Source organism: Carcharodon carcharias, chromosome 1, assembly GCF_017639515.1.
Source record: "Carcharodon carcharias isolate sCarCar2 chromosome 1, sCarCar2.pri, whole genome shotgun sequence".
NCBI classification, from domain to species: domain Eukaryota; kingdom Metazoa; phylum Chordata; class Chondrichthyes; order Lamniformes; family Lamnidae; genus Carcharodon; species Carcharodon carcharias.
In genome coordinates this window covers 207,074,808-207,101,199 of record NC_054467.1, presented here as the reverse complement: position 1 = coordinate 207,101,199, position 26,392 = coordinate 207,074,808, and the positions used below count along the sequence as shown (strand labels likewise).

At 43.0% G+C, this 26,392-nt stretch overlaps 1 protein-coding gene across 1 annotated transcript in view; it reads right to left on the bottom strand.

The window, feature by feature from the left end:
- Window positions 1–26,392, bottom strand: part of dnai1.2 (dynein, axonemal, intermediate chain 1, paralog 2) — a 337,978-nt gene that overhangs the window by 123,155 nt on the left and 188,431 nt on the right. Inside the window, exons 17-18 of the mRNA XM_041183411.1 lie at window positions 20,126–20,274; window positions 3,977–4,076 (exon numbers count right to left, since the gene is read on the bottom strand). Of these exons, the coding sequence (XP_041039345.1) occupies window positions 3,977–4,076; window positions 20,126–20,274 (249 nt within the window). The remainder of the gene's footprint in view (window positions 1–3,976; window positions 4,077–20,125; window positions 20,275–26,392) is intronic.

Sequence of the window (26,392 nt, the reverse complement as noted above, 5' to 3'; positions counted from 1 at the left end):
TTTAGTTACAAGCTGGTTTATCGCATGACTCTCTCTCTCCAATTATCCAGTAACCCTAATATGGCCATGGCTGGTGTATAGTTGCAAGGCTTAGATGGTTAGATGGTGTCTCAGCAAATTCCTTTCACAGCCAGAGTCCCATTGTCTAAGTGATTATATCTAACGGTTTGTCTCCACCCAGTTGAATACCTAGGTGATTATCTGCACGCATGGCTAATGGGTAGGAAATGTCTGCCATCCATAATCCTTCAAGGCAATTGTTCTTTGTGAGGCTTTGCAGATAAGCTGGCTCTGCTTAATGGCCTTGGAATATAAAAAGATACTTTGCCTGTGATTTCAAGTCACTGGAATGTGGCTTTGGTCTTTCTAAAGATTCAATTAGTTACATCCAGCCAGTAAATTCATAAAGTTATTTTTTCCCATAAAACATGGTTTCACACCATATGCTTTAGGTAAATATTTATATCTATAGTGTTTGCTAACTCGTGGTTAGGATTCTAATGTCATTCTACAACCCAGAAAATTCCAAAATCCAGAAATGATTTGGTCCCAAGCATTTAGATTACAGTGTAACTGAAATAAGGTTTGACATTCTTAATTTAGTTTCACAAAACCATAGAATGGTTAGAGTAAAGAAGTTATTCAGCCCGTCAAGTCCCCGCTGGTTCTCTGCAAGAGCAATATAAATAATTCCAATCCCCTGCTCTTTACCCGTCACCCTGAATTTTCTTTTCCTCTTCAAGTACTTATCTAATTCCCTTTAGAAAGCCAATATTGAACTTGCCTTCAACACTCTTTCAGGCAAATCATAGCCACTCTCTGTGTAAAAAGGTTTTCCGTTATATCGCCTTTGGTTCTTTTGCTAATCATGTTAAATCTGTGTCCTCTGATTCTAAACGCCTCCACCAATGGAAAAAGTTTCTCTCTATTTACCCTGTCTTGCCCCTTTATGATTTTGAACACCGCTATCAAATCTCCTTTCAATCTTCTCTGGTCGAAGAACAGCCCCAGCTTCTCCAATCTATCCATGTACTGAAGTCCTTAACACCACTTTTTTAAAGCTTTTCTGCACCGTCTCTAAGGCATTCACATCTTCCCTAAAGTGTTATAGCAGAATTGGACACATTACTCCAGTTATGGCCAAACCAGTATTTTATAAAAGATCATGATAACACCCTTGATTTCATATTCTATGCCTCTATTTATGAAGCCCAGGATCCTGTTTTTTTAACGACTTTCAAAAGTGTTTACACATATTCCCTCAGATCTCTACTCTTGCACCCTCTTTAGAATTGTAACCTTTACTTTATGTTGCCTCTCCTTGTTAGTCTTGTCTTTTGTTTCAATGATGTAGACAGGCTGTCAACATTGTAGCTGAGCTAATTTTATTGATAACACATTTTCCTAACATAAACATATATCTGCAGTAACTGAATTCTATCAAGACAGGCTCCAACATGTGTTATTTGACTTTTAACTCCCAGATCAGATGACACTATTCTGAGTACAGGGTACCGTATATGTATCTAATTCTGGAGTCCACTACCACAATCAGCTATTACCACGACATTTCCTTTTTTTTTTACAAAAAACAAACTTTTATGCATCATAGCCCTCATTCCCTTCTCCCTCATATGCTTATCCAGCTTCCTCTTAAATGCATCAGTACTACTTGTTTCAACCACTACCTGTGGTAGTGAGTTCAACATTTTCACTACCCTTTGGGTAAAGAAGTTTCTTCTGAATTTTCTTTGGGTTTCTTGGTGACTATCTTATATTTATCTAATTATGCTTTCCAAAGTGGAAACATTCTCTATGTATCTGTTCTATCAAAACCTTTCATAATTTTAACAAACTTTATTAAATCGCCCTTCAGGTGGCACTTTATTAAATGCCTTTTGGAAGTCCATGTAGTACACCACATCAGTCACACTGCCCTCATCAGCTGTCTTTATTACCTCACCAAAAAACTTAATCAAGATCAAGAAACACGATTTCCATTCAACAAATTTGTGTTGATTTCTCTTAATTAATCCTCACTTGTCCAAGTGACCGTGTCACTGTGATAGTCCTAATAAAATGTTAACTCCATTTCTCTCTCCACACTTGCTGTCTCATCTGCTGAGTATTTCAGCCTTTTCTGTTTTTATTTCAGATTTCCAGCATCTGTAGTGTCTTGCTTTTGTTATGTGTTGACTGTTAATTTTTTCCTGGATTATTGTTTCAAAAAGCTTTCACACCATGAAGATTAAACTGCCTGGCCTGCTGGCATTACCCTTGCATTCTTTTTTGAAGGGTGTAACAATTGCAATTCACCAGTCCTTCTAGCATCATCCCTGTATCTTAAAGGGTTGGATGTTTATGGCCAGTACCTTCCAATTTCCATCGTTACTTCCCTCAACAACCTAGGATGAACCCCGTCAGGACCTGTTGACTTGTCCATGTGAAATACAAACAGCCTTTTCATGACTTCCTCATTCTCAATTTTTAACATATCCAATCTCTCAACTACCTTCACTTTTATTGTGATGCAGGCAGTAACTTCTTCTTTGGTAAAGACAAATGCGAGTAATCATTAGGTGCCTCAGACATGTGTGGGTCTTTTTTTTGTTCCCTAAATAACCCCGCCCTCCTCATACAACCCGTATACAATTTAGTTGCCTATAGAAGACTTTGAATTCCCTTTTATGTTAGGTGCTAATCTATTTTCATACTATCTCTTTGTCTCTCTTATTTCCCTTTTGGCTTTCCCACTGAACTGTCTATATTCAGCCTGGTTCTCAGACACATCGGTGCATGGAAGGAACTTGCCACAAACTGTACCATTTGGCACCTCATGCAACAAGCCACAACACAGTCAGAAACTGACTGCATAAACTCTGCTTTGGAGAAGCAATGAAAGCAGAAGGAGAAAGAGCAGAATCCTGGATTAAGAACCCCACTTCCACAAGACAACTCTTATCCTCTCTGCCCAAAGACTTGTGTTCCAGAATTGGCCTGCTAAGTCACCTGAGGACACAAAAATCATGAAATCAGGCAGCTGTTATCTTTGATTTGAGAAACTGACAATGACGACAACTTGCATTATCAACCTAGCATCTGTCATATCCCCCTTTTCCTGTTTCATCTTGCTCTCTATCCCTTCCACCATCCAGACTGCACTGGTATAGTTGCCGTACCTTTCTTCTACATGGGAATGCACCTAGAGTGTACACGAGCCAAGTCCTCTTTAAAACCCACCATTATTTGATTAGTTTTTGCCTTCAAATCTAAATCCAATTTATCTGTGCCAGATCCATTCTGAAACTTTCTGAAATTAACCTGCTCCAATTAAGTATTTCTATTTATGTTTGCTCCTTGTCTTTCTCCAAAGCTAATCTGAACCTTATGATACTATGATCACTAATCCCTAAATGTTCTTCTGCTGATACTTGCTTCACTTGACCATCTTATTTTCAAGAACCAGATCAAGCAAAGCCTTCTTCCTCATTGGTCTAGAAATATACTGATTAAGAAAATTCCACTGAACACACTTCAGAAATTCTTCTCCCTCCCAGCCTTTGTACTATTATTATCCCAGTCTGTATGAAAATAATTGAAGTCTCCTCATTATTTAGTAGATCCGAGTAGCTTCTAGTAGATTTCATTCAAAGTTATGAAACTCCCCACATTTGTCTTAAGTCAGAAACCTCTTCTCCCCGAATTGCAGGTTGCTGGAAGTTTGATATTTATATTGTTACAACAATTCAGGGATATCCAGAATTTGATCAAGGTGTTTCACCAAAAATCATGCCACAACGATTGCCTCTGCTGTCGAAATTACAGAGCATAATGTCTCTGTTCTCCAGTACTGTTTACCCAATTACCAGCCTGAAATAATTATTTGCTTTTATATAGCACCTTTAACACAGTAAATATATAATAATTTGAAAAATTGACTGAGTTTGACATTCATAATGCAAAAAAATGTAATTACCTTTCCATTTGTTGTAACTGCTGCAAACACAGTTGAAGAATACGGTGACCAGGTAACATCTCCAACTGGTGAATTAAGATCAAAAGTGAACATCGGGTTCCTAAAAGAGAACACACATCAACCATGATTGAAGTAAGTTGAGCTTACATGAAAGCACTTATAGATTTCTTGGGTTGGCACAGTTCTTGCATTGGTTGGTTCCTAGCACTGTTTCTCAGCAGAGTCGATATCTGTCATTGTACATAACTGGATTGAAGTTTTGTCAGAACACTGAGTTTTTAAAATTTCATTTATAATTATTATATGAGAACAGAGAATTTGTCACATACTATGTAAATACATTCTGTTGAATTTGTGTAAATGAGATAACACCTTATTTAAGAGCATTTTTTACAAAACAACTATGTAGTTGTGCTTACTAGGAAATCGGTTCTCACTGTAGTAACGGTACACAGTAAGACCTATATTTTACTCTGCCATTTCCGCCAACTCCAGCATGATGCCACCACCAAACACATCTTCCCTTCACCCCCCCCGTCAGCATTCCATAGGGACCGTTCCCGCCGGGACAGCTTGGTCCACTCCTCCATCACACAATATCTTAACCTCCTCCCATGGCACCTCCCATACAATTGCAGAAAAGGCAACACCTGCCCCTTTACCTCCTCCTTCCCCTCTGTCCAAGGGCCCAAATTCTCCTTTCAGGTGAAGCACTGCTTCACTTGCACCTCCTTCAATTTGGTCTACCGCATTCGTTGCTCCCAATGCGGTCTCCCCTACACTGGAGAGACCAAACACAGACTGGGTGACCGCTTTGTGGAACACCTTCGGTCTGTCCGCAAACATGACCCAGGCCTTCCTGTTGCTAGCCATTTGAACACACCATTATGCTCTCATGCCCACATGTCCGTCCTTAGCCTGCTACAATGTTTCAGTGAAACGCAATGCAAACTGGGGGAACAGCACCTCATCTTCAGATTAGGCACTTTACAGCCTTCTGAACTTAACATTGAGATCAACGACTTCAGAACATGTACTCTCTCCTCCATCCTCACCCCTTTTTATCCCCTTTTTTCAATATTCATTTTTATTTTTTATCCACTTATTTTTATTTTTATTTATTTTCATTTTTATTCATTGTTTTATCCCCACCTTTTATCCTATTTTCAATCTTTTTTCCCACCACCATCCCCTCCCCCCATCCTACCCCCGCTAGGGCCATCTGACATTTACTCATATTGTTCTTTCCAAAGTGCTTACTCCTGTCATGCTATTACCACTTTTTGCTTTCTGACCTTATGCCACCATCATCCTTTAGTCAGTACCACTACCATTAACACCCCTTTGTCCTTTTGTTCGTGACATCTTTGTCAATCTCTCCTTTGCCTCCTCCTATCGCTGGCCTTCTATCCAGCTTCACTTGCTCCACCCTACTTAACAGTATAAATTTCAGCACATTTTTACTTCTATTTAGCTCTGAAGACATGTCCTACGTACTTGAAATGTTAAATCTGACTTTCTCTCCACAGATGATGTTAGACCTGCTGAGTTTTTCCAGCGTTTTCTATTTTTGTTACACATATTTTACTTGTTAGTTTAACTGAATCATATTTTATTACATTTACAAAATAATTGCAATTTTATCAAATATATGGGAGGGGTTAAATATAAAATGTGAAGGTTGCCATTTTTCAGATTATTGAATTACATGGCCAAATTAAATTTGCCTCACTGTCCCACATTTATTTGGCAACATGTATGTACCCATTCTACACAACAGACAGGATTTTTCTCTAAATTATCACATACTTTGTCAGCCTATGAGCAGGTGGGAGAGGAGAATATGTCAGGGAAACATTCGTCCGTCCACTGTATATGAAGGAGGATGATGTCATATTTGGCTGGGTCGACGCAATTTGTAAGTAAATGATTGGAAGGAGATTTCCTATCATTAATATCATAGTAGTAACAGTATTGCAATCTTGGCAGCCAAGACTGTCAAGATGATGGCTGTGGGTGGGTGTAGAGGTGGAGAGGTGGCAGTAGTTGTGCCAAAGTTTAAACAAGCGCCTTTTCTAGTTCATTAGAAGATAAGAATGATTCTTAAACTTATCTGTTGTGCAACTTTCACCTTTTGTCACACTATACCGTGACAAGTGGTACCAAAATTCAAATTTGCCTGACCCTGAAAGATGAATTGGGTCCCCACAAGCCGCACTGCATTCTTCAACACACAAGGTCACAATGCAGGGCATCCCTTTTATTATTCTAAACACACATTTGGGTGCTGCAAGATTTTTTAGTAGAAAACTAGCCATATAGGTAGATCAAGTGTTTAATTGTATAATAATTGAGTATTTAATTATATTCAGTTGGTGGGCATTATCTGGGGATTCATTTGTGCTCCTATATATAGCAGCAGACTCGAAAAGAGTTATTAAAAAAAAACTCGAAACGAGTTATATAGCAGCAGACTGAAACTATTCTTCAGTTTGGAGTTGCAAATTTGTAATATATATTTCTATAATAAAAGTGTATTAAGTGTATAAAGATTGGGCTGCACTTCTGCTGCTTAGTTGCCTGGAATAGAACACTTACATTGTAATATGATAAGAGAACCAATTAAGTCAGTTACAAAGCATAAAACTGTGTTCAATTGTCTTTGTTCTAATTTGCTAGGTTGTGATTAGGACTAGAAATTCTTGCTGACTTTTCCACTCTCTTGTCCCATATGAACTAAGGTTAATTGCAGCACCTCCAATAGAGGAATGGTAGCATAGTGGTAATCTTGCTGGACAAGTAATCCAGACACATGGACTAATACCCCCTAGACATGTTTTCAAATCACACAGCTGAGGGAATTTAAATTCAATTGATTAATAAATCTGGAAACAAAAGCTAATCTCAGTAATGATGATTATGAATGCACTCGGTTGTTGGAAGAACCCATCTGATTTATTAATGACCTTTAGGGTTGGAAATCTACTGGCTCGGTCTGATCCACATGTGACTCTAGACCCACAGCAATGTGGTGACTCGAAAAGCCCTTTGAAATGGCTTAGCAAGCCACTCAGTGGCATTAAGCCACTACAGAAAAGTCAAATAATCCTGTAGAGAGCTGGCACAGATGCAATGGGCCAAACAGCCTCCTTGTGTGCTGTAACCATTCTATAATTCTGTGAAACAAGATGACCAGCATGGACCAGAAAAGAAAAAGGCACACCCTGACCACATAACCCTGCAATGAGATCCTAACTAACATCTGGGGATATGCCAAAATTGGGAGAACTGTCCTGCAGGCTAGTCAAGCAACAGCCTGACAGAGTCATAATCACTGAATCAGACTTTAGAGCCACATTGCAGACTCCTCCATCACCATCTCTGGGAAAGTTCTATCCCACCATCAGGACAAAACTACCAGAGATGGTGACATACCGGTATAACAATGGAGAAGGAGTCGTCCTGGGAATCCTCAAGATTAACTCTGAACCCCATGAAGTCTCATGGCATCAGGTCAAATATGGGCAAGAAAATTTCCTGCTAATTTCCATCTACTGCCCTCCCTCAGCTGCTGAGTCAGTGCTCCTCCATATTGAACATCATTTGTAAGAAGCACTGAGGTTAGCAAGGGCACAGAATGTACTGTGGATGGGGCACTTCAATGCTCATCACAAGAATGGGTCAGTAGTATCACTATTGACTGAGGTGGCCAAGTCATGAAGGACTTATCTGTCATACTGCACCTGCAGTAGGTACTAAGAGAACAAACAAGAGGGAAAAGTCTACTTGACCTCACCCTCCCCAAACTACCTGTCTCAGATGCATCAGTCCATGACAGTATTGGTAGGAGTGACCACCAATAGTCCTTGTGGAGAAAATCTTCCATTTTCACTTTGAGACCATGCTCCATTGTGTGGCATGACATTACCAACGTGCTAAATGGGATAGATTCAGGATAGATCTTTCAGCTCAAAACTGGGTATCCATGAAGTGCTGTGGACAGCAGCAGAATTGTATTCAATTGCAATCTGTGGGATTATCTCAGATTTGCAATAAGTGCAGTAGTGGGTGTGAAAAATAATGTTTTACCCATTCGCCGCAATGGTGGGTTTTCACGCCGTATCATCCGCTTCACGCCTCATTAATTATGCAGCCCCAGGAAACACACCGTCTTGCTAGCGGGTGGCCTCTGAATTGCCCACCATGTCAATACCCCACTGTTTCCACATTCTGGGTGCCAGAGCTAAATTGCAGCCGTGCACACAGTTCTCAATGCTTACTGCCCAGTGGTGTACCAGGATGTTGCCTGGGATGAAACATTTAAGTTATGAAGAGAGGTTGGATAGGCTTGGGTTGTTTTCGTTGGAGCAGAGAAGACTGAGGGGTGACCTGATCGCAGTGTACAAGATTATGAGGGGCATGGACAGGGTGGATAGGGAGCAGCTGTTCCCCTTAGTTGAAGTGTCAGTCACAAGGGGACATAAGTTCAAGGTGAGGGGCAGGAGGTTCAGGGGGGATGTGAGGAAAAACTTTTTTACCCAGAGGGTGGTAGAGGTGGGTTGCCTCACATCCTTTAAAAAATATCTGGATGAGCACTTGGCACGTCATAACATTCAAGGCTATGGGCCAAGTGCTGGTAAATGGGGTTAGTTAGGTAGGTCAGGTGTTTATTAGGTGTTGGTGCAGACTCGATGGGCCAAAGGGCCTCTTCTGCACTGTGTGATTCTGTGATCTGTGATCTGAAGACATGGCCCTGAAAGCTAAGAAGAGTTCAGTGACCCGTCACTGGAGTGCCTTTTGGAGGCTTGCCATGATGTCCTCTAGCTCTGATCTGGCTGCAGGAGATCCAGAAATTTCACCACTCTGGCTTGGGGCGTGGTGGCAGTGGTGGTCAGTGCCAACGTGCACAAAAGAGATTGGTCATCCAGCGCTGAAAGAGGATGAAAGATCTCATCCGTGCTGCCAGGGTAAGGCAACCATCTCATCATTTTAAACTCACACGCTCACAAGGCCATCACACATTCACTGGCATCTCGCTCACTGCCATATCAGATAACATCACCCCTCACTCTCTCACACATATCCTCACATCTCCATCGGGCCTCATCTCCTCTGGAGACTGCCTCCTCAGCCCTCACCATCATGAGGCCACTTGCACAGATCAGCATGTGCCCTCATACAAACCCTGGGATATGCCCCTTCCCCAGTACAGCCCGCGCCCTGCAGCCTCTTCACTTGCCTGAGGCCACTTCTCCCCCTTTCCCAAGCACACTCTAGCACTGCATCTGTTGAAAAGCCACCCTCGCCTCATGGCTGGTCTGGTAGGTAGACACATGACCGTGAACCCACCAAAAGTGATGTAGTGCTCCCTGCAAAGCCTGGTGCTGATGACCGCAAGTGCTGCCCGAAGTATCCCAAATCCTTGGATTCCCTGAGCCATCAAATATCTAACATCTCAGTCTTGAAGATTTTCAACGTTTGGGCATCCACAACATTTTAGGGTAGACAGTTCGTAAGGTTCACAACCCTCTGATTAAAGAAATATTTCCTTATTTCAGATGATGATCGCCCCCTTAACCTGAGGCTCTGCCCCCACCCCCCACCCACCGTGTATTTTAGATTTCCTAGTCAGTGCTTGGACAGTGTTCTTAATCTTCTATGTCCACTCTGCATCACAGATGCCAGTCTTCAGCCAATTCAATTCACTCCACATGATATCAAGAAATGTTTGAAGATACTGAATACAACAAAGAAAATGAGGCCTGGCAACATTTTGGCTGTAATACTGAAAATTTGTGCTCCAGAACTAGCCACTCTCCTGGCCAAGCTGTTCCAATACAGCTACAATGGCAACTACCCAAACAATGTGTAAAATTGCCGCAGTATGTCTTGTGCACAAAAACCAGTACAAATCCGATTTGGCCAATGGTTGCTCCATCAGTCTACTCTTAATCATCAGAAAAGTGATGGAAGATGTCCTCAACAATTCTAACACACTGCACTTACTCATCAATAACCTGCTCACTGATCTTAAGTTTAGATTCCACCAGACACACTTGGCTCCAGGCTTCATTACAGCCCTGGTCAAAACATGGCAAACAAACCTCGAAGTCCCGAGCAAAGTGCACCTTGCCAGCGTTGTCGCTTATATACAGTTGTGAAACATGTCAGTGTGCAATCACGCTGAAGTGCTTAGATGATCCAGCGAGGGAGGATGATTTCAGCAAACAGGATTTATAATGAGATGCTAAAAGTATTGAAATTAGGTTCCCGATGTGCGGCGGCAGAAAATGTGGCCCGTCATTGGCGGGTGGAGCAATTTTTGGCCTTCATGCCATGTTGTCCACTCACACCCACCATGACATCCGCCGCCAACAGGACAGGACGATTCTGCCCTGTAACCTTTTAGACTGGCATATCCTGCCAGAATTGGCACCAGGCATTCCAAAAAATGAGCTTCAGCCTGGCAAAGCTACAACACAGGGTTACGTGCATGCTAACCAGCAGACACAGCATGATAGTGATAGAGCTAAGTGATCCCACAACCAATGGATCAAATCCAATCTTTACAGTCCTGCCACTTCCAATTATGAATGATGGTAGACAATTAGACAATTAAGAACGTAAGAGTGAGTACTCTTGATATCAAGGCAGCATTTGACTGAATGTGGCATCAAGGAGCCTTAACAAAATTGAAGTCGATGGGAATCGGGGGAAAATTCTCCACTGTTTGGTGTCATATCTAGCACAAAGGAAGATGGTTGTGGATTTTGGAAGCCAATCATATCAGCCCCAGGACTACTGCAGGGGTTATTCAGGATAGTGTCCTAGACCCAAACATCTTCTGCTGCTTCATCAAGTGTCCTCCATCATAGGTTCACATAAGTGGGGATGTTCACTGATGATTGCACAGTGTTCAGTACCAATCGCAACTCCTCAGGCACTAAAGGAGTGTGTGCTCACATGCAACAAGATCTGGACAACATTCAGGGTTGGACTGATAAGTGGCAAGAAACATTCGTATCGCAGATTTATCAGACAATAACCATTTCCAACAAAAAAGAATCTAACCATCTAACCTTGATGTTCAACAGCATTACCATGGCTGAATCCACCAGCGTCAACATCATAGGGCTTACCAACAACTAAAAACTTAACTGCACCAGGCTTGTACATAGTCTGGCTACAAGAGCAGATCAGAGACTCGAAGATTCTGCACTGAGTAACTCATCTTCACACTCTCAGTGCCTGCCCACCATCTACAAGGCACAAGTCAGAGGGGCAACGGAATATTCTCCACTTGCCTGAATGGGTGCAGCTCCAACAACATTCAAGAAGCTCAGCACTATGCAAGACAAAGCAACCTGCTTGATTGGCACCCCATCCCTAAGCACCCATTCCCCCTTTCACAGGCACACAGTAGCAGCGGTGTGTTCCATCTAAAAGGTGCACTGCAGTAAATTGCTAAGGCTCCTTTGACAGCATTTTCCAAAACCCTGACCTCTACCACTGAGAAGAAGAAGGACAGCTGCGTTTGGGAGCACCACCAAATGCAAGTTCCACTCCAAGTCACACATCATCCTAACTTAGAACTATATTTCTGATCTTTCACTGTCACTGGGTCAAAATCCTGGAACTCCCTTCCCTAACAGCACTGGTGGTGATGTTGCAAACATATGGTTCATGTTTCATGTTAACATTTTAGAGGTAATTTTTAGTTCTGGGAAGATTATTGTTGTAATGGTAAGGCAGTTAAAGTGCTAGGCCTTAGAGATTGCCAGACAGCTGAAGAAACGGCAGTTCAAAAGGATACTTATATTTGTTTAATAAAGTCAAAAGAGAAAAGCAGGAGCTTAAAAAGCAGACCTAATTGAGGTAATACCACAGCATTTGGAATTAGCAAAAAAAAGCCTTAGCCAGGTCAAATGAAAAAAGTAACATTTTTCATTTAAAAGGATTGTGATTCATGGACTTGTGAATTTCATTGGAAACTGTAGGAATAGAAAAGATTTTGGCTTTAGGGAGAAGGCAGAAGCTGTTCCAGTCAATCACAATGATAGTTTGGAGGATAAAGGTGACATTAAAAAAAAGTGTGCTTTCATTGCCATAAAACAAGACATGTAAAAGCAAATTGTTGGAAGCTGAAAGTTAAATCAGTGGCAGTAATATGGACACCTAAGGAGTCTTTGGAAAAGTATAGTATGCTTTCATTGCCGTAAATCAGGACATATAAAAGCAAATTGTTAGAAACTGAAAGTTAAATCAGTGGCAGTAAAAGACACCTAAGGAGTCTTCAGAAAAGACTACGCCAATACAGGAAATGGATGATAAAACAGTAGCAATTGTTGTTCAGTAGTATAAAACCAGAGTATTGCTGAAAAAAATAGACTTTTTTTGTCTTGCACTCATCAGGGCAATTCACAAGAAAATACCAAAGTCAGGGTTCTCTTTTATCAGCAATACTCAAATAGCAATAATACAATTGCAAAGTGATCCCTCAGAGAATGATGGACATGGCTCAGAGTAATCAAAGGGATTCTTCTATAGATACTGATGAAGTGAGTCACGTTACTGGAAGATACAGAGATTTGGTATCTAAGAAAGAAGTCTTCCCTTACTCCTCCAACAAAGCAAGTAGACAAATTAATATTTCCTGAAAACCGGGACTCTTGGTGAGATTTCAAATCCACAAGGCGAGCTGGGAAATTGGTTAAGGTTTAAGCTAACAAGATTTCACAGTGAACTTTTATTGTATTCATTGAGAAACAGTTATGGTGTTGTCAATTGCTAAAACTTTTCTGGAGAGGGAAGATTTATCCCTGAGTGATTTGCAACGATGAACAAAGGTTAGATTAATAACAGTAACCGTTGAAGTTAGCATTATAGAAGTATAAAACAGCAGGTAGGCTTACTTAGCTAAAGAGCTGGAAACATGGTAAAGGATTTTTAGCTCGGCAGGTGGGCACGCACCCGACCCAACCAAGCGTGAAATGATGTGCGCTGACGTCGACCGTGCATGCTGATGTCAACGGGCAGTCGCACGATAGGTTGGTCGGCAGGCGCACGCCGGAGCCGGCAGCTCACCCGCCGACAATTAAAAGGCCTATTAAGGTCATTAAGTTATCAATTGTGCTGAATTTTTCACTGCCTGTTCAGCGTAATAGTTGACGGGCAGGTGAAAAGGCCAAGCGGCCTTTGCATTTTTTGGAAACCTCATCCACAGGCAGGATGAGCTTTCTAAAATCAAATGCAGATTAAATAAAAACTTTAATTTTTAATTAAAAACACATCAGAGTCACATGAGGGAACATGTTACATTAATTTTTCTGCTCTTTATTATTTTTTTGATTAACTCTTCATCTCCCTGAGGCAGCTCCGTGCTTCAGAGATTATTCAACACTCTCTCGCGTGTATGCGTGAAATTTGCACTGGGCCTCCTCATCCTCCCCACCCCCGGCCTGCACAGGCAGTGCTCAGCCCACGTAAAATCGCAGACTGCTGCCAATCACGGTCAGCTTAGCGACCGGCCACGCCTGCCCCCACCGAACCTGCACACCTAAAGCGAAATTCTGCCTATGATGTCAGCAGTGATTACAAAGAAGGGCATTCAAGGGAAGTGTTTTTGTTTTGGGAGATAGAGCTGAATTACTTTAAAAGCATTCAGAAAGCTCTGCAATGTTGGAAAACCCATTCACTTCATCAGCTCAAAGGAGAAGACATTGTAAAGAGGGATAATTAATCTAAAGGTTGGTTTGAGAACAGGCTATGTCGCTATAGAGATGGGTAGAACATAGAAAAGCTCTTTGGTTTCAACTTATCTTGGTTTTTTTCTGAGAGTTTAGTTGTCGTTTGGAACTGATGCAGTTTGCAGCTCACTGAGAGAAGTTAACCAAAGTAAATGACAGTTAGATAGTAAGGAAATAACATCATCATTGACTGCATGGAATGCAGGTGAGGTTTAATCTCAGTTTGAATCTAGTGAGGAACAGAAGCTGGAAGATTGCCTAGGTTACTATTGGGAGAATCTACAGTGGACCTCAGAGCATCTTACTGCAAAAGAAAGTTATCAGCTTGATTAGTATGTAAATAGTGAAAAGTAACCAGAACAAGGGGCTGCGGCATCCGCAGTCAAGAGAGGGTAAAATGAAAATTTTACCTCTGAGAATAGCCGGAGGGGAGGAGAATTCTCCAGGAGATGGGGCATAATTTCCTGGCCGGTCGGCATCCGACGTGATTAGTGGCATGAGCGGACAACATGGCACGATTGGTTTTACGACGGCAGGAAACTAGTTTGCGATTGTCTCCTCAGCGCATCAACAGCGGGCCTGTTTCCCCCACCGGACGTCGGGAAACTCATTGTAATATATCAGCATATCATTATCAGGCTAGCCCACCAGAATCATACACCACTGCTGGATCGTCTGTCCACGTCGGCAGGAAAGCACACTGACATGTTTCACACCAACACCTAAAAGGCGTGCGCTTGGCAGCCTGCACTTTGAGGGGAACTTGGAGGTGAGTATACAGTAACATGCAGCACTCGCCAGGATTGCCTGTTGTACTTCGAGCTTCAGGAGCGTTGGGGGGTTGGGGTTAAGGGCATCCCTATAATTGAGGCAGCTGCTGGTGGTGGAGGGGGCAAGGGCAGTCCTGCCGTTGAATATGGGGCACTAGAAATTGGAGTGGGGAGGGGGGTGTAGGGTGGGCGAGGGAAATGGCCACACATTAGGGAAACCTCGGCAACTGAGACAGTTCAGGCACAGCCACATTGATGTGATTGGGGTTGTGCTCCTAGCTTATCTGCCCACTCAAGCAACATAGAGGCATCAAAGTGCCACCAAGTTCTGCAAAGTTTTTCACCTCCCACCGAACCCCACCCGCACAGACTGCAAATTCATGAGCATTTTAGTGGACTGCAGAACAGTTGGATGACTGCACAAGTATAATATCCTCACCAAAGCTTGCTATGTAGCAGTCACTGCTGGAGGTGCCCACAGCCTCTTCCAATGTCAGCATCCTGGTTTGGATGAGTCTCCCCCCATGGTTTAAGCTAATAGGATAGCCATGCAGTGAACAAATCTCTGGCCATCCAAGTGGTGGCCAGCACACTGGTGGAAGTGTTAAGGGGCCGCCACACTTAGCCAGGACAGTTTCTTAGTACACCCTTACTAACCACGTGTCTCTCTCTTTCATCCTGCCAGAGTATATCAGGATGATGAGGCCTGATGAACTAGCTGTATGCTTGATGGCCTACAGGGTGTGAAGGCGATGGAGGAGAGGGCAACTGAGGGCCCTGGCCGCGCAGAGGCAGGAGCAGCAACCTTAGGAAGTAGGGGCAGCTGGGGCTCCCGCACATGCCACCCAAGAGCCCCAGCAAGCCATCACTGGTTGGCGCCTAGCGACACCCAGGTTCTATAGACGCTGCCTTTTGTTCCTGCAGATGACCGAGAACCAGTGTCGCTGAAGACTGCACTTGTCTAGGGAACTGGTCGCTCACATCTGCCAGCAGGATTTGGCGCCACGGGGACATGGAGGGCATCCACTGCCAGTGGTCAGTTTCTACGCCAGTGGCTCCTTCCAGGGCCCCACAGGTGAGCTCTGTGGGATCTCACAAGCCTACACCCACAAATGCATCTATGAGGTCACGGATGTCATCTTTCCGAGGGCACACAACTTTGTGCATTTTGCCCGGGACCAGGACAGCCAGGTTGCAAGAGTGATTGGATTCACCCAGATCTTGGGTTTCCCATGGTTCAGGGTGCGATTGACTACACTCATGTGGCACTCAGGTCTCCAACACAACACACAGTGAACCGCAAGGGGCTCCATTCGCTGAATGTGCAGCTGGTGTGTGACCACCATAAATGCATCCTGCAGGTGTGCGCAACAAGTGTGCATGACACTTACATCCTCAGTTGGTCACAGATCCCTGAAGTCTTCCAGGGTTCAGAGAAGCTGCAGGGATGGCTCCTTGGGAACAAGGACTGCCCACAGAAGCTGTGGCTGATGACACCTGTGCAGTGGCCTCAGACTGCAGCAGAGCAATGATATAATGAGGCTCATGCTGCAACACGCAATTCGGTGCCTGGACCAGTCTGGTGGAGCCCTGCAATACAGTCCACAGAGGATGTCATGCATCGTCATCGTCTGCTGCACCCTATATAACCTGGCACTCCAACGGGGAGACAAGCTGGCTGAAGTGGAGATGGAGGAACTGCACGTCTCCTCCGATGAGGAGGATGCCAACGAGGATGAAGGTGAGGAGGTCCTCATAAGCGGCGATGGCGGGGATGAGGCCCTCGCACTGGCTAGATGAGACAGGCATGCTTGGGAGGCCCTCGTAGCTGCTACATTTGTAGAGGATGATGACGGTATGCAGTGAGTTGACCCCATAGATCCTCACAACGCATCTGTGGGAGTTTGACTTCAGTCTGACTTATGGCAGTGCGAATACCTTCTGTGACAATGCTCCTGTCATGGAGATGCAGTGGAGGCTCTAACAATTGATTGATTGCAGGAGGGTGATGACAACATGCAGTGAGGACACTCCATAAATCTTCACATAGTCTCTGAGAATGTCTGACGCTGTGATGGGATCTCAAGAAGGGTTCCTCTTCCAAGGTATCTTCGGGGCTTGATTGGAGGCCCTGAGTCATGGACTCTCTCGGCTGTTTCCCAGGTGAGTCTGTGGAAGCATAGGGTGATAATTAGTGCATGGTTGTCTGATGGATGTTGCACTGCTGGACCCTCACTTGGTAGGTTACTGCCGACCTCACCATCAGTGCAGGACTGGTCCAAATCGTCGCTGGCCACTGGATGTCTCTGCTTTTAAGGTCAGTGAGGACCTTGATCTCAGTAATTCCTCCAGCGGTCTGCAAACTCTCCCTGTTTTTCGTGCCAGCTTGTCCTGCACGAATAGAGATGGAGAGAATGTAAGTAGGATGCCTGCAGGCCAGATGATAAGTATGCCTGGCTTGTTTGGGTGGTGAGTGGTCCCGTGGACGGGATGAGGACAATAAATGTGTGAGAGAGAGTAAATTGTGATGTCCCTTGAACTGGTATTGAGGGCCCTGTGGATATGTGCTGGGTTTGTGAGTGTGTGAGTTGAGAGCTATGAGAAGAGTGACTTAGCCTGGCGGAATGAAGGAAATCATTCATCCTTTTGCGGCACCGGGTGGCTGTCCTCTTTTGAAGAGCATTGGTGCTGACCACTGCTGCTATCACCTTCAAAGCCTAGTTGGTGATATTGCTGTCCATCCTGCGGCCAGAGTAGGGGCATGGGACATCCCAGCCGGACTCCACTATGTCATAAAGGTGTTCCAGAGACACGTCGCTGAAGCGGGAGCTGCAGTCTTTTTGCCTTTCGGGGCCATCCTGTCTTCCATGCAGCAGTCGTGGGCTGGAAGGACTGAGATGTGTGCTTGTGGCTGGACTTTAAATATGGAGCCTGGCATAGTGAAGTGGCGAGGTGATGGCAGGTGGGTGAATGAAAGCCCGCATGCCATTGAAACAGCATGTTTCCCAGGTGTGTATGAATAATGTGGCAGGTTTGAGACGATACAGCGTAAAAACCTGCCATCGCGACAGGCGAGTAAAACATTGTATTCTATAAATAAGAAACATACAAACTAGGAGCTGGATTAGGCCACTTGGCCCTTCAAGTCTGCTCCGCCATTCAATATGGTCATAGCTGATCCTATATCTGAATGCCATATTCCCACTTTCTCTTCATACCCCTTGATGCTCCTAATATCCAAAAATTTATCAATTTCTTTCTTGAACATACTCAGTGACCTAGTCTCCACAGCCTTCTGTGGTAGAGAATTCCACAGGTTGACCACCCTCTGAGTGAAGAAATTTTTCCTCATCTCAGTGCTAAACGGCCTGAGACTGTGACCCCTGGTTCTAGACTCCCCATCCAGGGGAAACATCACCCCTTTTTCTTGTCTGTCTAGCCCTGTTAGAATTTTATACATTTCAATCAGGTCCCCTCTCATTCTTCTCAATTCTAGTCAATACAGGCCCAGTCAAACCAAGCTCTCCTCATATAACAGTCCTGCCATCCCCGGTATCAGCCTAGTGAATGTTCGCTGCACTCCGTCTACGGCAAGCATATCCTTTCTTAGGTAGGGAGACCAAAATTGCATGCAATACTCCAGGTGTGGTCTCACCCAGGCCCTTTATAACTGCAGTAAGACATCCCTAGTCCTGAACTCAAATCCTCTTGCAATGAAAGCCAACATACCATTTGCCTTCCTAATTGCTTGCTGCACCTGCCTATTTACTTTCATTGACTGGTGTACAAGGACACCCAGATCCCTTTGCACATCCACATTTCCCAATATATCACCATTTAAATAATACTCTGCCTTTATGTTTTTCACACTGAAACGTATAACCTCACATTTATCCACGTTATACTGCATCTGCCATGTGTTTGTCCACACACACACAACTTATCTAAATTGCCTTGAAGCATCCTTGCATCCTCCTTACAACTCACAACCCCACCCAGTTTTGTGTTGTCAGCAAACTTGGAAATATTGCATTTGGTTCTCTCATCAAAGTCATTTATACATATCGTGAATAGCTGGGGCCCAAGCACTGATCCTTGCGGTACATCACTAGTCACTGCCTGCCACCCGGAAAAAGATCCACTTATTCCGACTCTGTTTCCGGTCTGTCAAACAATTTTCAACCCATGCCAGTATATTACCCCCAATCCTGTGTGCTTTAATCTTTCCCACTAGCTTCTTATGTGGGACCTTATCAAAAGCCTTCTTGAAATCCAAATACACCACATCCACTGGTTCTCCCTTACCTAGTCTACTAGTTACATCCCCAAAAAACTCCAGTAGATTAGTTAAGCATGACTTTCCTTTCATAAACCCATGCTGATACGTGGAGAGTGGCTACTAAACACAGTCGTAGGAGTCGGCTGATAAACTTGTAACAAAAGAATAAAACATTTATTAAACCAGAAAAGATGAACTACATTACACACACACACAACTTCACCTTCACCCACAACTTTATCTTTACAGGTATATACAGATTTGTAAGGATAACACAATTTACAAAAGCTATCATATACTTTAATGATCACAGTAAGAACACAGTACATGCAAACCTATAGGCGGCCTGTGGTCAGAGACATCACACTCTGAAACCAAGTTCAGGTGCAACCCCAAACAGATACTATGGATCGCTCAGACGCTTGTCACACCATGGGCCAATCTGTCTCACTGAACTCTGTCTTTCATATGCAGGCTTCCAATCTCCACTCTCAGGGAACCCGGTGTGGAATCTTTAACAAACAATGCTTTCTCTCAGACACCTTCTACAAGGCTCCATCTGTCCACTCTCTCACTGACTCAGTCATGCCAACAGAACACCACTGCTTTACATACCCATTGTAAAGAGTTATGGATCTTCGACTGTCCCCTTGGACCTCCTGGCTTTTCGCACGCTTTTACTGCTTTAAATCTGTGTCCTGCAGCTTTCTCGCTCAAAGATTAAGCTTTCCTCTCTGTTCCTTACTTTCACTTCCACAGGGCATTCCCTTTTTCAGATTCCTGTCCTTGTCGTTTGACTAGGCTATCCTCTTGGGACCTTTCCTGTTCCGATCTGCTGGATTTGGGGACTTTCTTCTTTAGTCTCTGGAACCTGCTTTTGTAGTTTCCTGTCCAGCTTCTCTTGGCAGCTGGCTTCAACTTTAGTTTGGGACTTGCTACCTGTCCCTCTGCTATCCAGCCTCTCTGGAATGCTGGCTTCAACTGAAGTGAAACTGCTTTCCTTTAGTTTTCTGTATGTGTTTGTGTGCGTGTGTGTGTGTGTGTGTGTGTGTATGCCCTCCCCCACCCCCACCCCCTGCTCTGGACCCCTTTTGCTAGGCAACAGCACAATTTTATTTAAACCTTGTGTTTGTTTTACTTCTTGTCAAGAGTTGTAAAAATTTCATTAGAATGCAGGCACCTTTTAAAGTGAAACTAAAACTCAACTTCCCTTTTTCTTAACACACAAATACAAATCAACTTAAACATTAAAGCTAAAACTCATTCTTAACACCCACAAATATAAATATAACTTATTTAAATTATCTCTATTTTCTAACACAGTGAAGTATTCTCCTTCACAACTTTCACTTACTTTAAATTGTGATCCCAAATCTTTACTGTCCAATCAGAACTACAGGAAATGAAGATATCTGGATGGAATGTATTCCAGTGTAAGGCATCCACTGCCATATGATGGGCTTCATAAGTATCCAAAAACTCACTTGAATAGTCCTTGGAGCACTAATGAATACAACAAAAATGGATTAATCAGCATGTTAGGAGATTATACACGAAGTAAAAGAATAAGAATACAACTTAAGCAGTTATCAACTTTGAAGTATTTTTGGTGCCTTGTAATATGATTCAGGCAACAAACAACACTGAACTTTTTCATGTTCAGTTTGCTGTTTTCTTTTTATATTGGTGTTTGAATGTCACGGGAATATAGGAATCATAGCCATTCAGCCTGTTATGTCCATGCCGGTTATCCATATGAGCTACTCAGCTAGTATCACTCTTCTGCCTTTTCCCTGCAGCCTGCAATTTTTTCCTCTTCAGCTAATTATTCAATTCCCTATTGAAACTCCTGATTTAATCTGCCTCCACCAAACTTGCAGGCACTGCATTCCAGATTCTAACCACTCGCTGTGTAAAAACATTTTTCCTCCTTTTGTCATTGCTTCTTTTGCTAATCACCTTCATTCAGTGTCCTTTGGTCCTTGACCCTTCCTTGTATAGTTTTAGCAAGACTTCCATATTTTTATACTCCATTCCCTTTGAAACAAAGGCCAACATTCCATTTGCCTTCCCTATTACCTGCTGAACTTGTATGCTAGCTTTTTGTGATTCATGCACGAGGATCCCCAAATCCCTCTGTGAAGCAGCTTTCTGCAGTCTTTTTCTGTTTAAATAATATTCAGCTCCCCCATTCATCCTGTCAAAATGCATAACCTCATATTTTCCCTCTTTATATTGCATCTGCCAAGTTTTTGCCCCCTCACTTAACCTGTCTATATCCCTCTGTAGACTCTTTTTGTCATCCTTACCACTTGCCTTCCCCCCTATTTTTGTGTCATCTGCAAACTTGGCAATAATATATTCACTTCCCTCATCCAAGTCATTAATATATATTGTAAATAATCGTGGCCCCAGCACTGATCACTGATTAGTTAGCCAATCCTCTGTCCATGCTAATATACTACCCCCAACACCATGGGCTCTTATTAAGTAGCCTTATGTGCGGTACCTTATCAAACACCTTTTGGAAATCCAAATATGATACAAGTACTGGTTCCCCTTTATCTATCCTTGAAGAATTCTAATAAATTTGTCAGGCATGAAGCCATGCTGACTCTGCTTGATTATTTATTTTTTATTCATTCCTGACGTGTGGGCATCGCTGGCTAGGCTAGCATTTATTACTCATCCCTAATTGCCCTTTTTCAGAAGGCATTTAAGAGCCAATCACATTGCCGTAGGTTTGGAGTCGTATGTACATCAGACCAGGTAAGGACGGCTTATAAGGACGGACGTTGGTTAACCAGATGAGTTTTCACAACAATTGACAATGGTTTCGTGGTCATCATTAGACTTTTAATTCCAAGTTTTTATTGAATGTAAATTCCACCATCTGTCATGGTGGGATTTGAAACCGGGTCCCCAGAGCATTAGCCTTCTTTGTTCTTTGGATTATGAGTCCAATGACAATAACATTATGCCATCACCTCCCCTTATATTATGCATTTCTAAATGCTCTGCTTTTACATCTTTAAGACTCTAACATTTTCCCAATGACAGATATTAAGCTAACTGGCCGACAGTTACCAGTTTTTGTCTCCCTCCTTTTTTGAATACGGTTGTTAACATTGACAGTTTTCCAATCCTCTAGGACTTTCCTAGAAACTAAGGGTTCTTGGAAGATTACTACCAGTGTACCCATTATCTCTGCAGCTACTTCCTTTAATATCCTAGGAAGCAACCCATCAATTCCAGAAGTCTTATTGGCCTTTAGCCCTATTAGTTTCCCTAATACATTTTCTGTAGTGAAAGTTATTGTATTTATTTCCTCCACCTCTTTTGCCCCTTGATTATTTAGTATTTCTGGAATGCTATTAGTGTCTACTATGTGAAGGCTGATACAAAGTATTTATTCAACTCCTCTGCCATTTCCGGGTTCCCCATTGTTATTTCCCCAGCCTCATTTTCTAAGTGGCCTATGTTCACTTTGACCTCTCTTTTCCTTTTTGTATATTTAAAGAAGCTCATACTGCCCCTTTTTATATTACTTGCTAGTTTACCCTCAAAGTTATTTTCTCCCTTATTATTATTTTTTTGGTCATCTTTTGTTAGTTTTTAAAACTTTCCCAATCCTCTGTCTTACCACGAATCTTTGCCACATTGTATGTTTTTTCTTTAAATTTAACACAATCCTTAGCTTCCTTGGTTAACAATGGTTGGTTTTTCCCCTTCCTAGAATCCTTTATCCTCACTGGGATATATATTTGTTGTGAGTCATGAACTGTTTTCTTAAACGTCTGCCATTGTTCATCAACCAACTTTTCTACAAAACTCCTTTCCCGGTCCATTCCAGCCAACTCTGCCCTCATTCCTTTATAATTGCCCTTATTTAAGTTTAGCACAGTTGTTTCTGACCCAAGTCTCTCACTCTCAAACGGAATGCTAAATTCTACCATTTTATGGTCACTGTTTTACTCTGAGATCATTTATTAAACCTGCCTCATTACACATTACCAGATCCAAAATAGCCTGATCCCTGGTTGGATCCACAGCATATTATTCTAGGAAACTGTCCCAAGCACACTGTTTGAATTCTTGCTCGTGACTACCTCTGCCAATTTGATTTTCCCAATCTGCATGAAGATTAAAGTCACCCATGATTAATGTATTACCTTTTTTACATGCCCTCATTATCTCCTGATTTATTCTCTGTTCTACAGTATAGCTACTGTAGCCTTTTGACTACTCCCACCAGTGTCTTCTTCCCCTTGTTATTTCTTACCTCCACCTATATGGATGCTACATTTTCCAATCCAAGATCATTTCTTGCTATCGTACTTATTCCATCTCGCGCTAACAAAGATACCTCATCACCCTTTCCTTCCTGCCTATCCTTTTGAAAAGTCACATATCCCTGAATATTTAATTCCCAGCTTTGATCTCCTTGTAACCATGTTTCTGTAATGGCTATAAGATCCTCACTGTCTTCATCTGGAGTTCAACAAATGCCTTAAGGCACTGATTTGTCTATTTTTTTGGTTCAGCTGCTGCAAAGCACTGGATGTACAAACAGCCTCTTTGCAATATATCTTGTCCCTTTCTTCCCCACCTCTTTCCCAGAGTACCTCTGGTCCTAATGGCACTCTTACTTGCTTGTATCTTAAATGTAACATTAACCTGTATTTGTGCCGTTAATTCATTTATTTTGTTCCAAATACTTTGTATATATAAGTAAAGAGCCATTCATTTTGCCTTTTTACTATTTTTCCCCCTTTGACCCTTTTTGCTGCTGTTCTTTCATGTGTGTACACTCTGTTCCTTCCTGTCACATTCTGGGTATCATTACCTAAATAGCTGCCCTGCAATGATGCCATATCCTTTTGCTTTGTAAGCTTACATACCCCATCTCCAGAACCCTCCCACCCCACCCCTCTATTTAGTTTAAAACCATTTCAGAAATCCAGGTATACCACATCCGCTAGTTTCCTTTATCTACCTTACTAATTAGGTTCTCAAAAAACTCCAATGAATTTGTTAAACAGAATTTCCCTTTATTAAAACCATGTTGTCTTGTTCAACTCATACTATGCTTTTCTAAATGCATTGTTAACACTTCCTGCCTCAGCTGCAGTCACATCCTCCTGTCCTTGACCACCTTCTAAATCAGAAGACCTTACCTTAAGCGGTGTGACTGCTTCCTGGTATAAAACGTAGAGGAAACTCTTGCCCTCCCAAAAGTGTTGCATTGTCTGCAGCTCAGTCTCTAGCTCAATGACTCTAAGCTGAAGCTCCTCAAGCCTGCAGACATTTACTGCAGACATGCTTGCCCTGGATAACACTGGTATCCAGGAGCTCCCACGTGCTGCAGCCATGACACATCAAGTCTTGCCATACTTATGTGCTTTAATTAATCACTTAGTTATTTTATTCAGTTATTTATTTTCTTTCATATATTTTCTCATTCTCCATGATAATTTCTCCTGTCTCCAAATCTAATGGACCAATGTTTACTTCAGCTACTCTCCTTTTTATATACTTATAAAAGTTCTTACAATCTGTTTTTATATTTCTGGCTAGTTTACTCTCATATTTTTTTTTTCCCTTTTTAACAACTTTTTTTTATTCATTCATGGGATGTGGGCTTCACTGGCTGGGCCAGCATTTATTGCCCATTCCTGGTTGCCCTTGAGAAGATGGTGGTGAGCTTCCTTCTTGAACCACTGCAGTCCATGTGGTGTAGGTACACCCACAGTGCTGTTAGGAAGTGAGTTCCAGAAATTTGACCCAGCCACAGTGAAGGAACGGCTATATATTTCCAAGTCAGGATGGTGAGTGTCTTGGAGGGGAATTAGCAGGTAGTGGTATTCCCATCTACCTGCTGCCCTTGTCCTTCTAGATGGTACTGGTCGTGGGTTTGGAAGGTGCTGTTGAAGGAGCCTTGGTGAATTCCTGCAGTGCATCTTGTAGATGGTACACACTGCTGCTACTGTGCGTCGGTGGTGGAGGGAGTGAATGTTTGTGGATGTGGTGTCAATAGTCTCTGAGATGCTAGATGCCATGCACAAACTGGATGCACAGAGTCCATCCACATTCTATCTGCTGTCATGGCTCTGGCATGTGAGTGTTTGGCTGCCTCCATGGACAGGGTGGTGGCTGCCTTGGAGATCCAGATACAGTAGAACATGCAGTGGCTGCCAGATATGTCACTCTAGTTATGGGTGCAGTGCAGCAGGTGCTAGGCGAAAGGGGGATGAGGCATCTCGTCTTCCCTCACGGTGCCCCTTCTCCTCAATAAGTCAGGCAGATACCATTAGGCACTCATAGGGAGGAGGAGAGCCAGCAAGACACCCTGGGGGCTTCATGCCCTGCCACTCCACCTCCCCTTTGCCAGTGACTCCATCGCTTCTAGCAGGTCATGCCAAGGAAGGTGCACCTGCACCTGTGTATGAAACCCTTAGTAGGCCAGTGTTCTCTAGGCCTCCAGACATCAGAGGAGGCCCACCAAAGTCATCACAGTCATTGCAGTCAGCAGGCTGCCTCAACTTCAGCTGTGGATGTTGGCTCTGTACTATATGTAGTAATAGGAAAAGAAAGTTAAAGAAGTTTTGAAGGCACACAGGTGGCATGGGTGTACAACTATTTTATATAGTTTTGCCACTTGTAAATAGATGTTCACTTGCACTGTTTGGAAGTGTCCTGGATTCTTATCTTGCTGCTAGTTGCTTCAATGGTCATGGGCATTTAAGGGTGTGGAATTTGGTCCCCAATCAGAATCTGAGAATGAACTCCTATAAATTTACTTCTCTCACATTATCAACATAGTGATTACTCAATAATTCCAAATGTGCATGTTTGAGAACTGGCCATCATTTGTGAGTGTGTGGCCAGGGCATGCATCATACAGTCCATTACTTGCAGCTTACCATGTTCTGAGCTGTGAAAATGATGTCTGTGCAGAGTGTTCAGTGAGGTCATTGCATCTCCCGCTGCTGTTGCCCTGATGTGAGATGTGAACAGATGCATAGAGTACTCAAGGGGAGTTAAACAGGCTATGTGAATGGCGAGGAACATTGCAGATGCTGTTTCAGGGTTGAAAGAGTGAAGCTCTACACTTTCGTCTGAACAATAGAAAATACATGGTTGGCGAATGCAGTGGTGGGCACATAGTTACTGGCTGTCCTTGGTGATTACTAATTTTGAGCAGGTGAAGGCTACAAGTAAGGAGGCAATGGGTAAGTTAACCTTGACTGTAAGAGAGATTGAGCATACGATTAAAGAGGTGTGTGTGGCCTAACAAACAGCAAAGGACAGAAAACCAAATAGTAAGGGAAACATATCCGTGGCTTGCTCTGCCTGAAATCTGTTAGTTTTCAGATTGTCACGGGACTGACTGCCATGCCGTACCCTTGCAATGGCCTTTGCATGTGCCTCTGTGATATCCTGGACTTCATCAGCACCATCCCTTTACCATCTTTATTATCAGTGGAGATATCTCGGTCCTTCATGTCTCCTTCAGACAAGATATTCCCCCATGTGTGGTGCAAGAATGATCCAGGGCACCCTCTGTGGTGAGCATTGGAGTGCCCACCTGAGTCGTCCAAAGATCTGAATCTCATCTTTA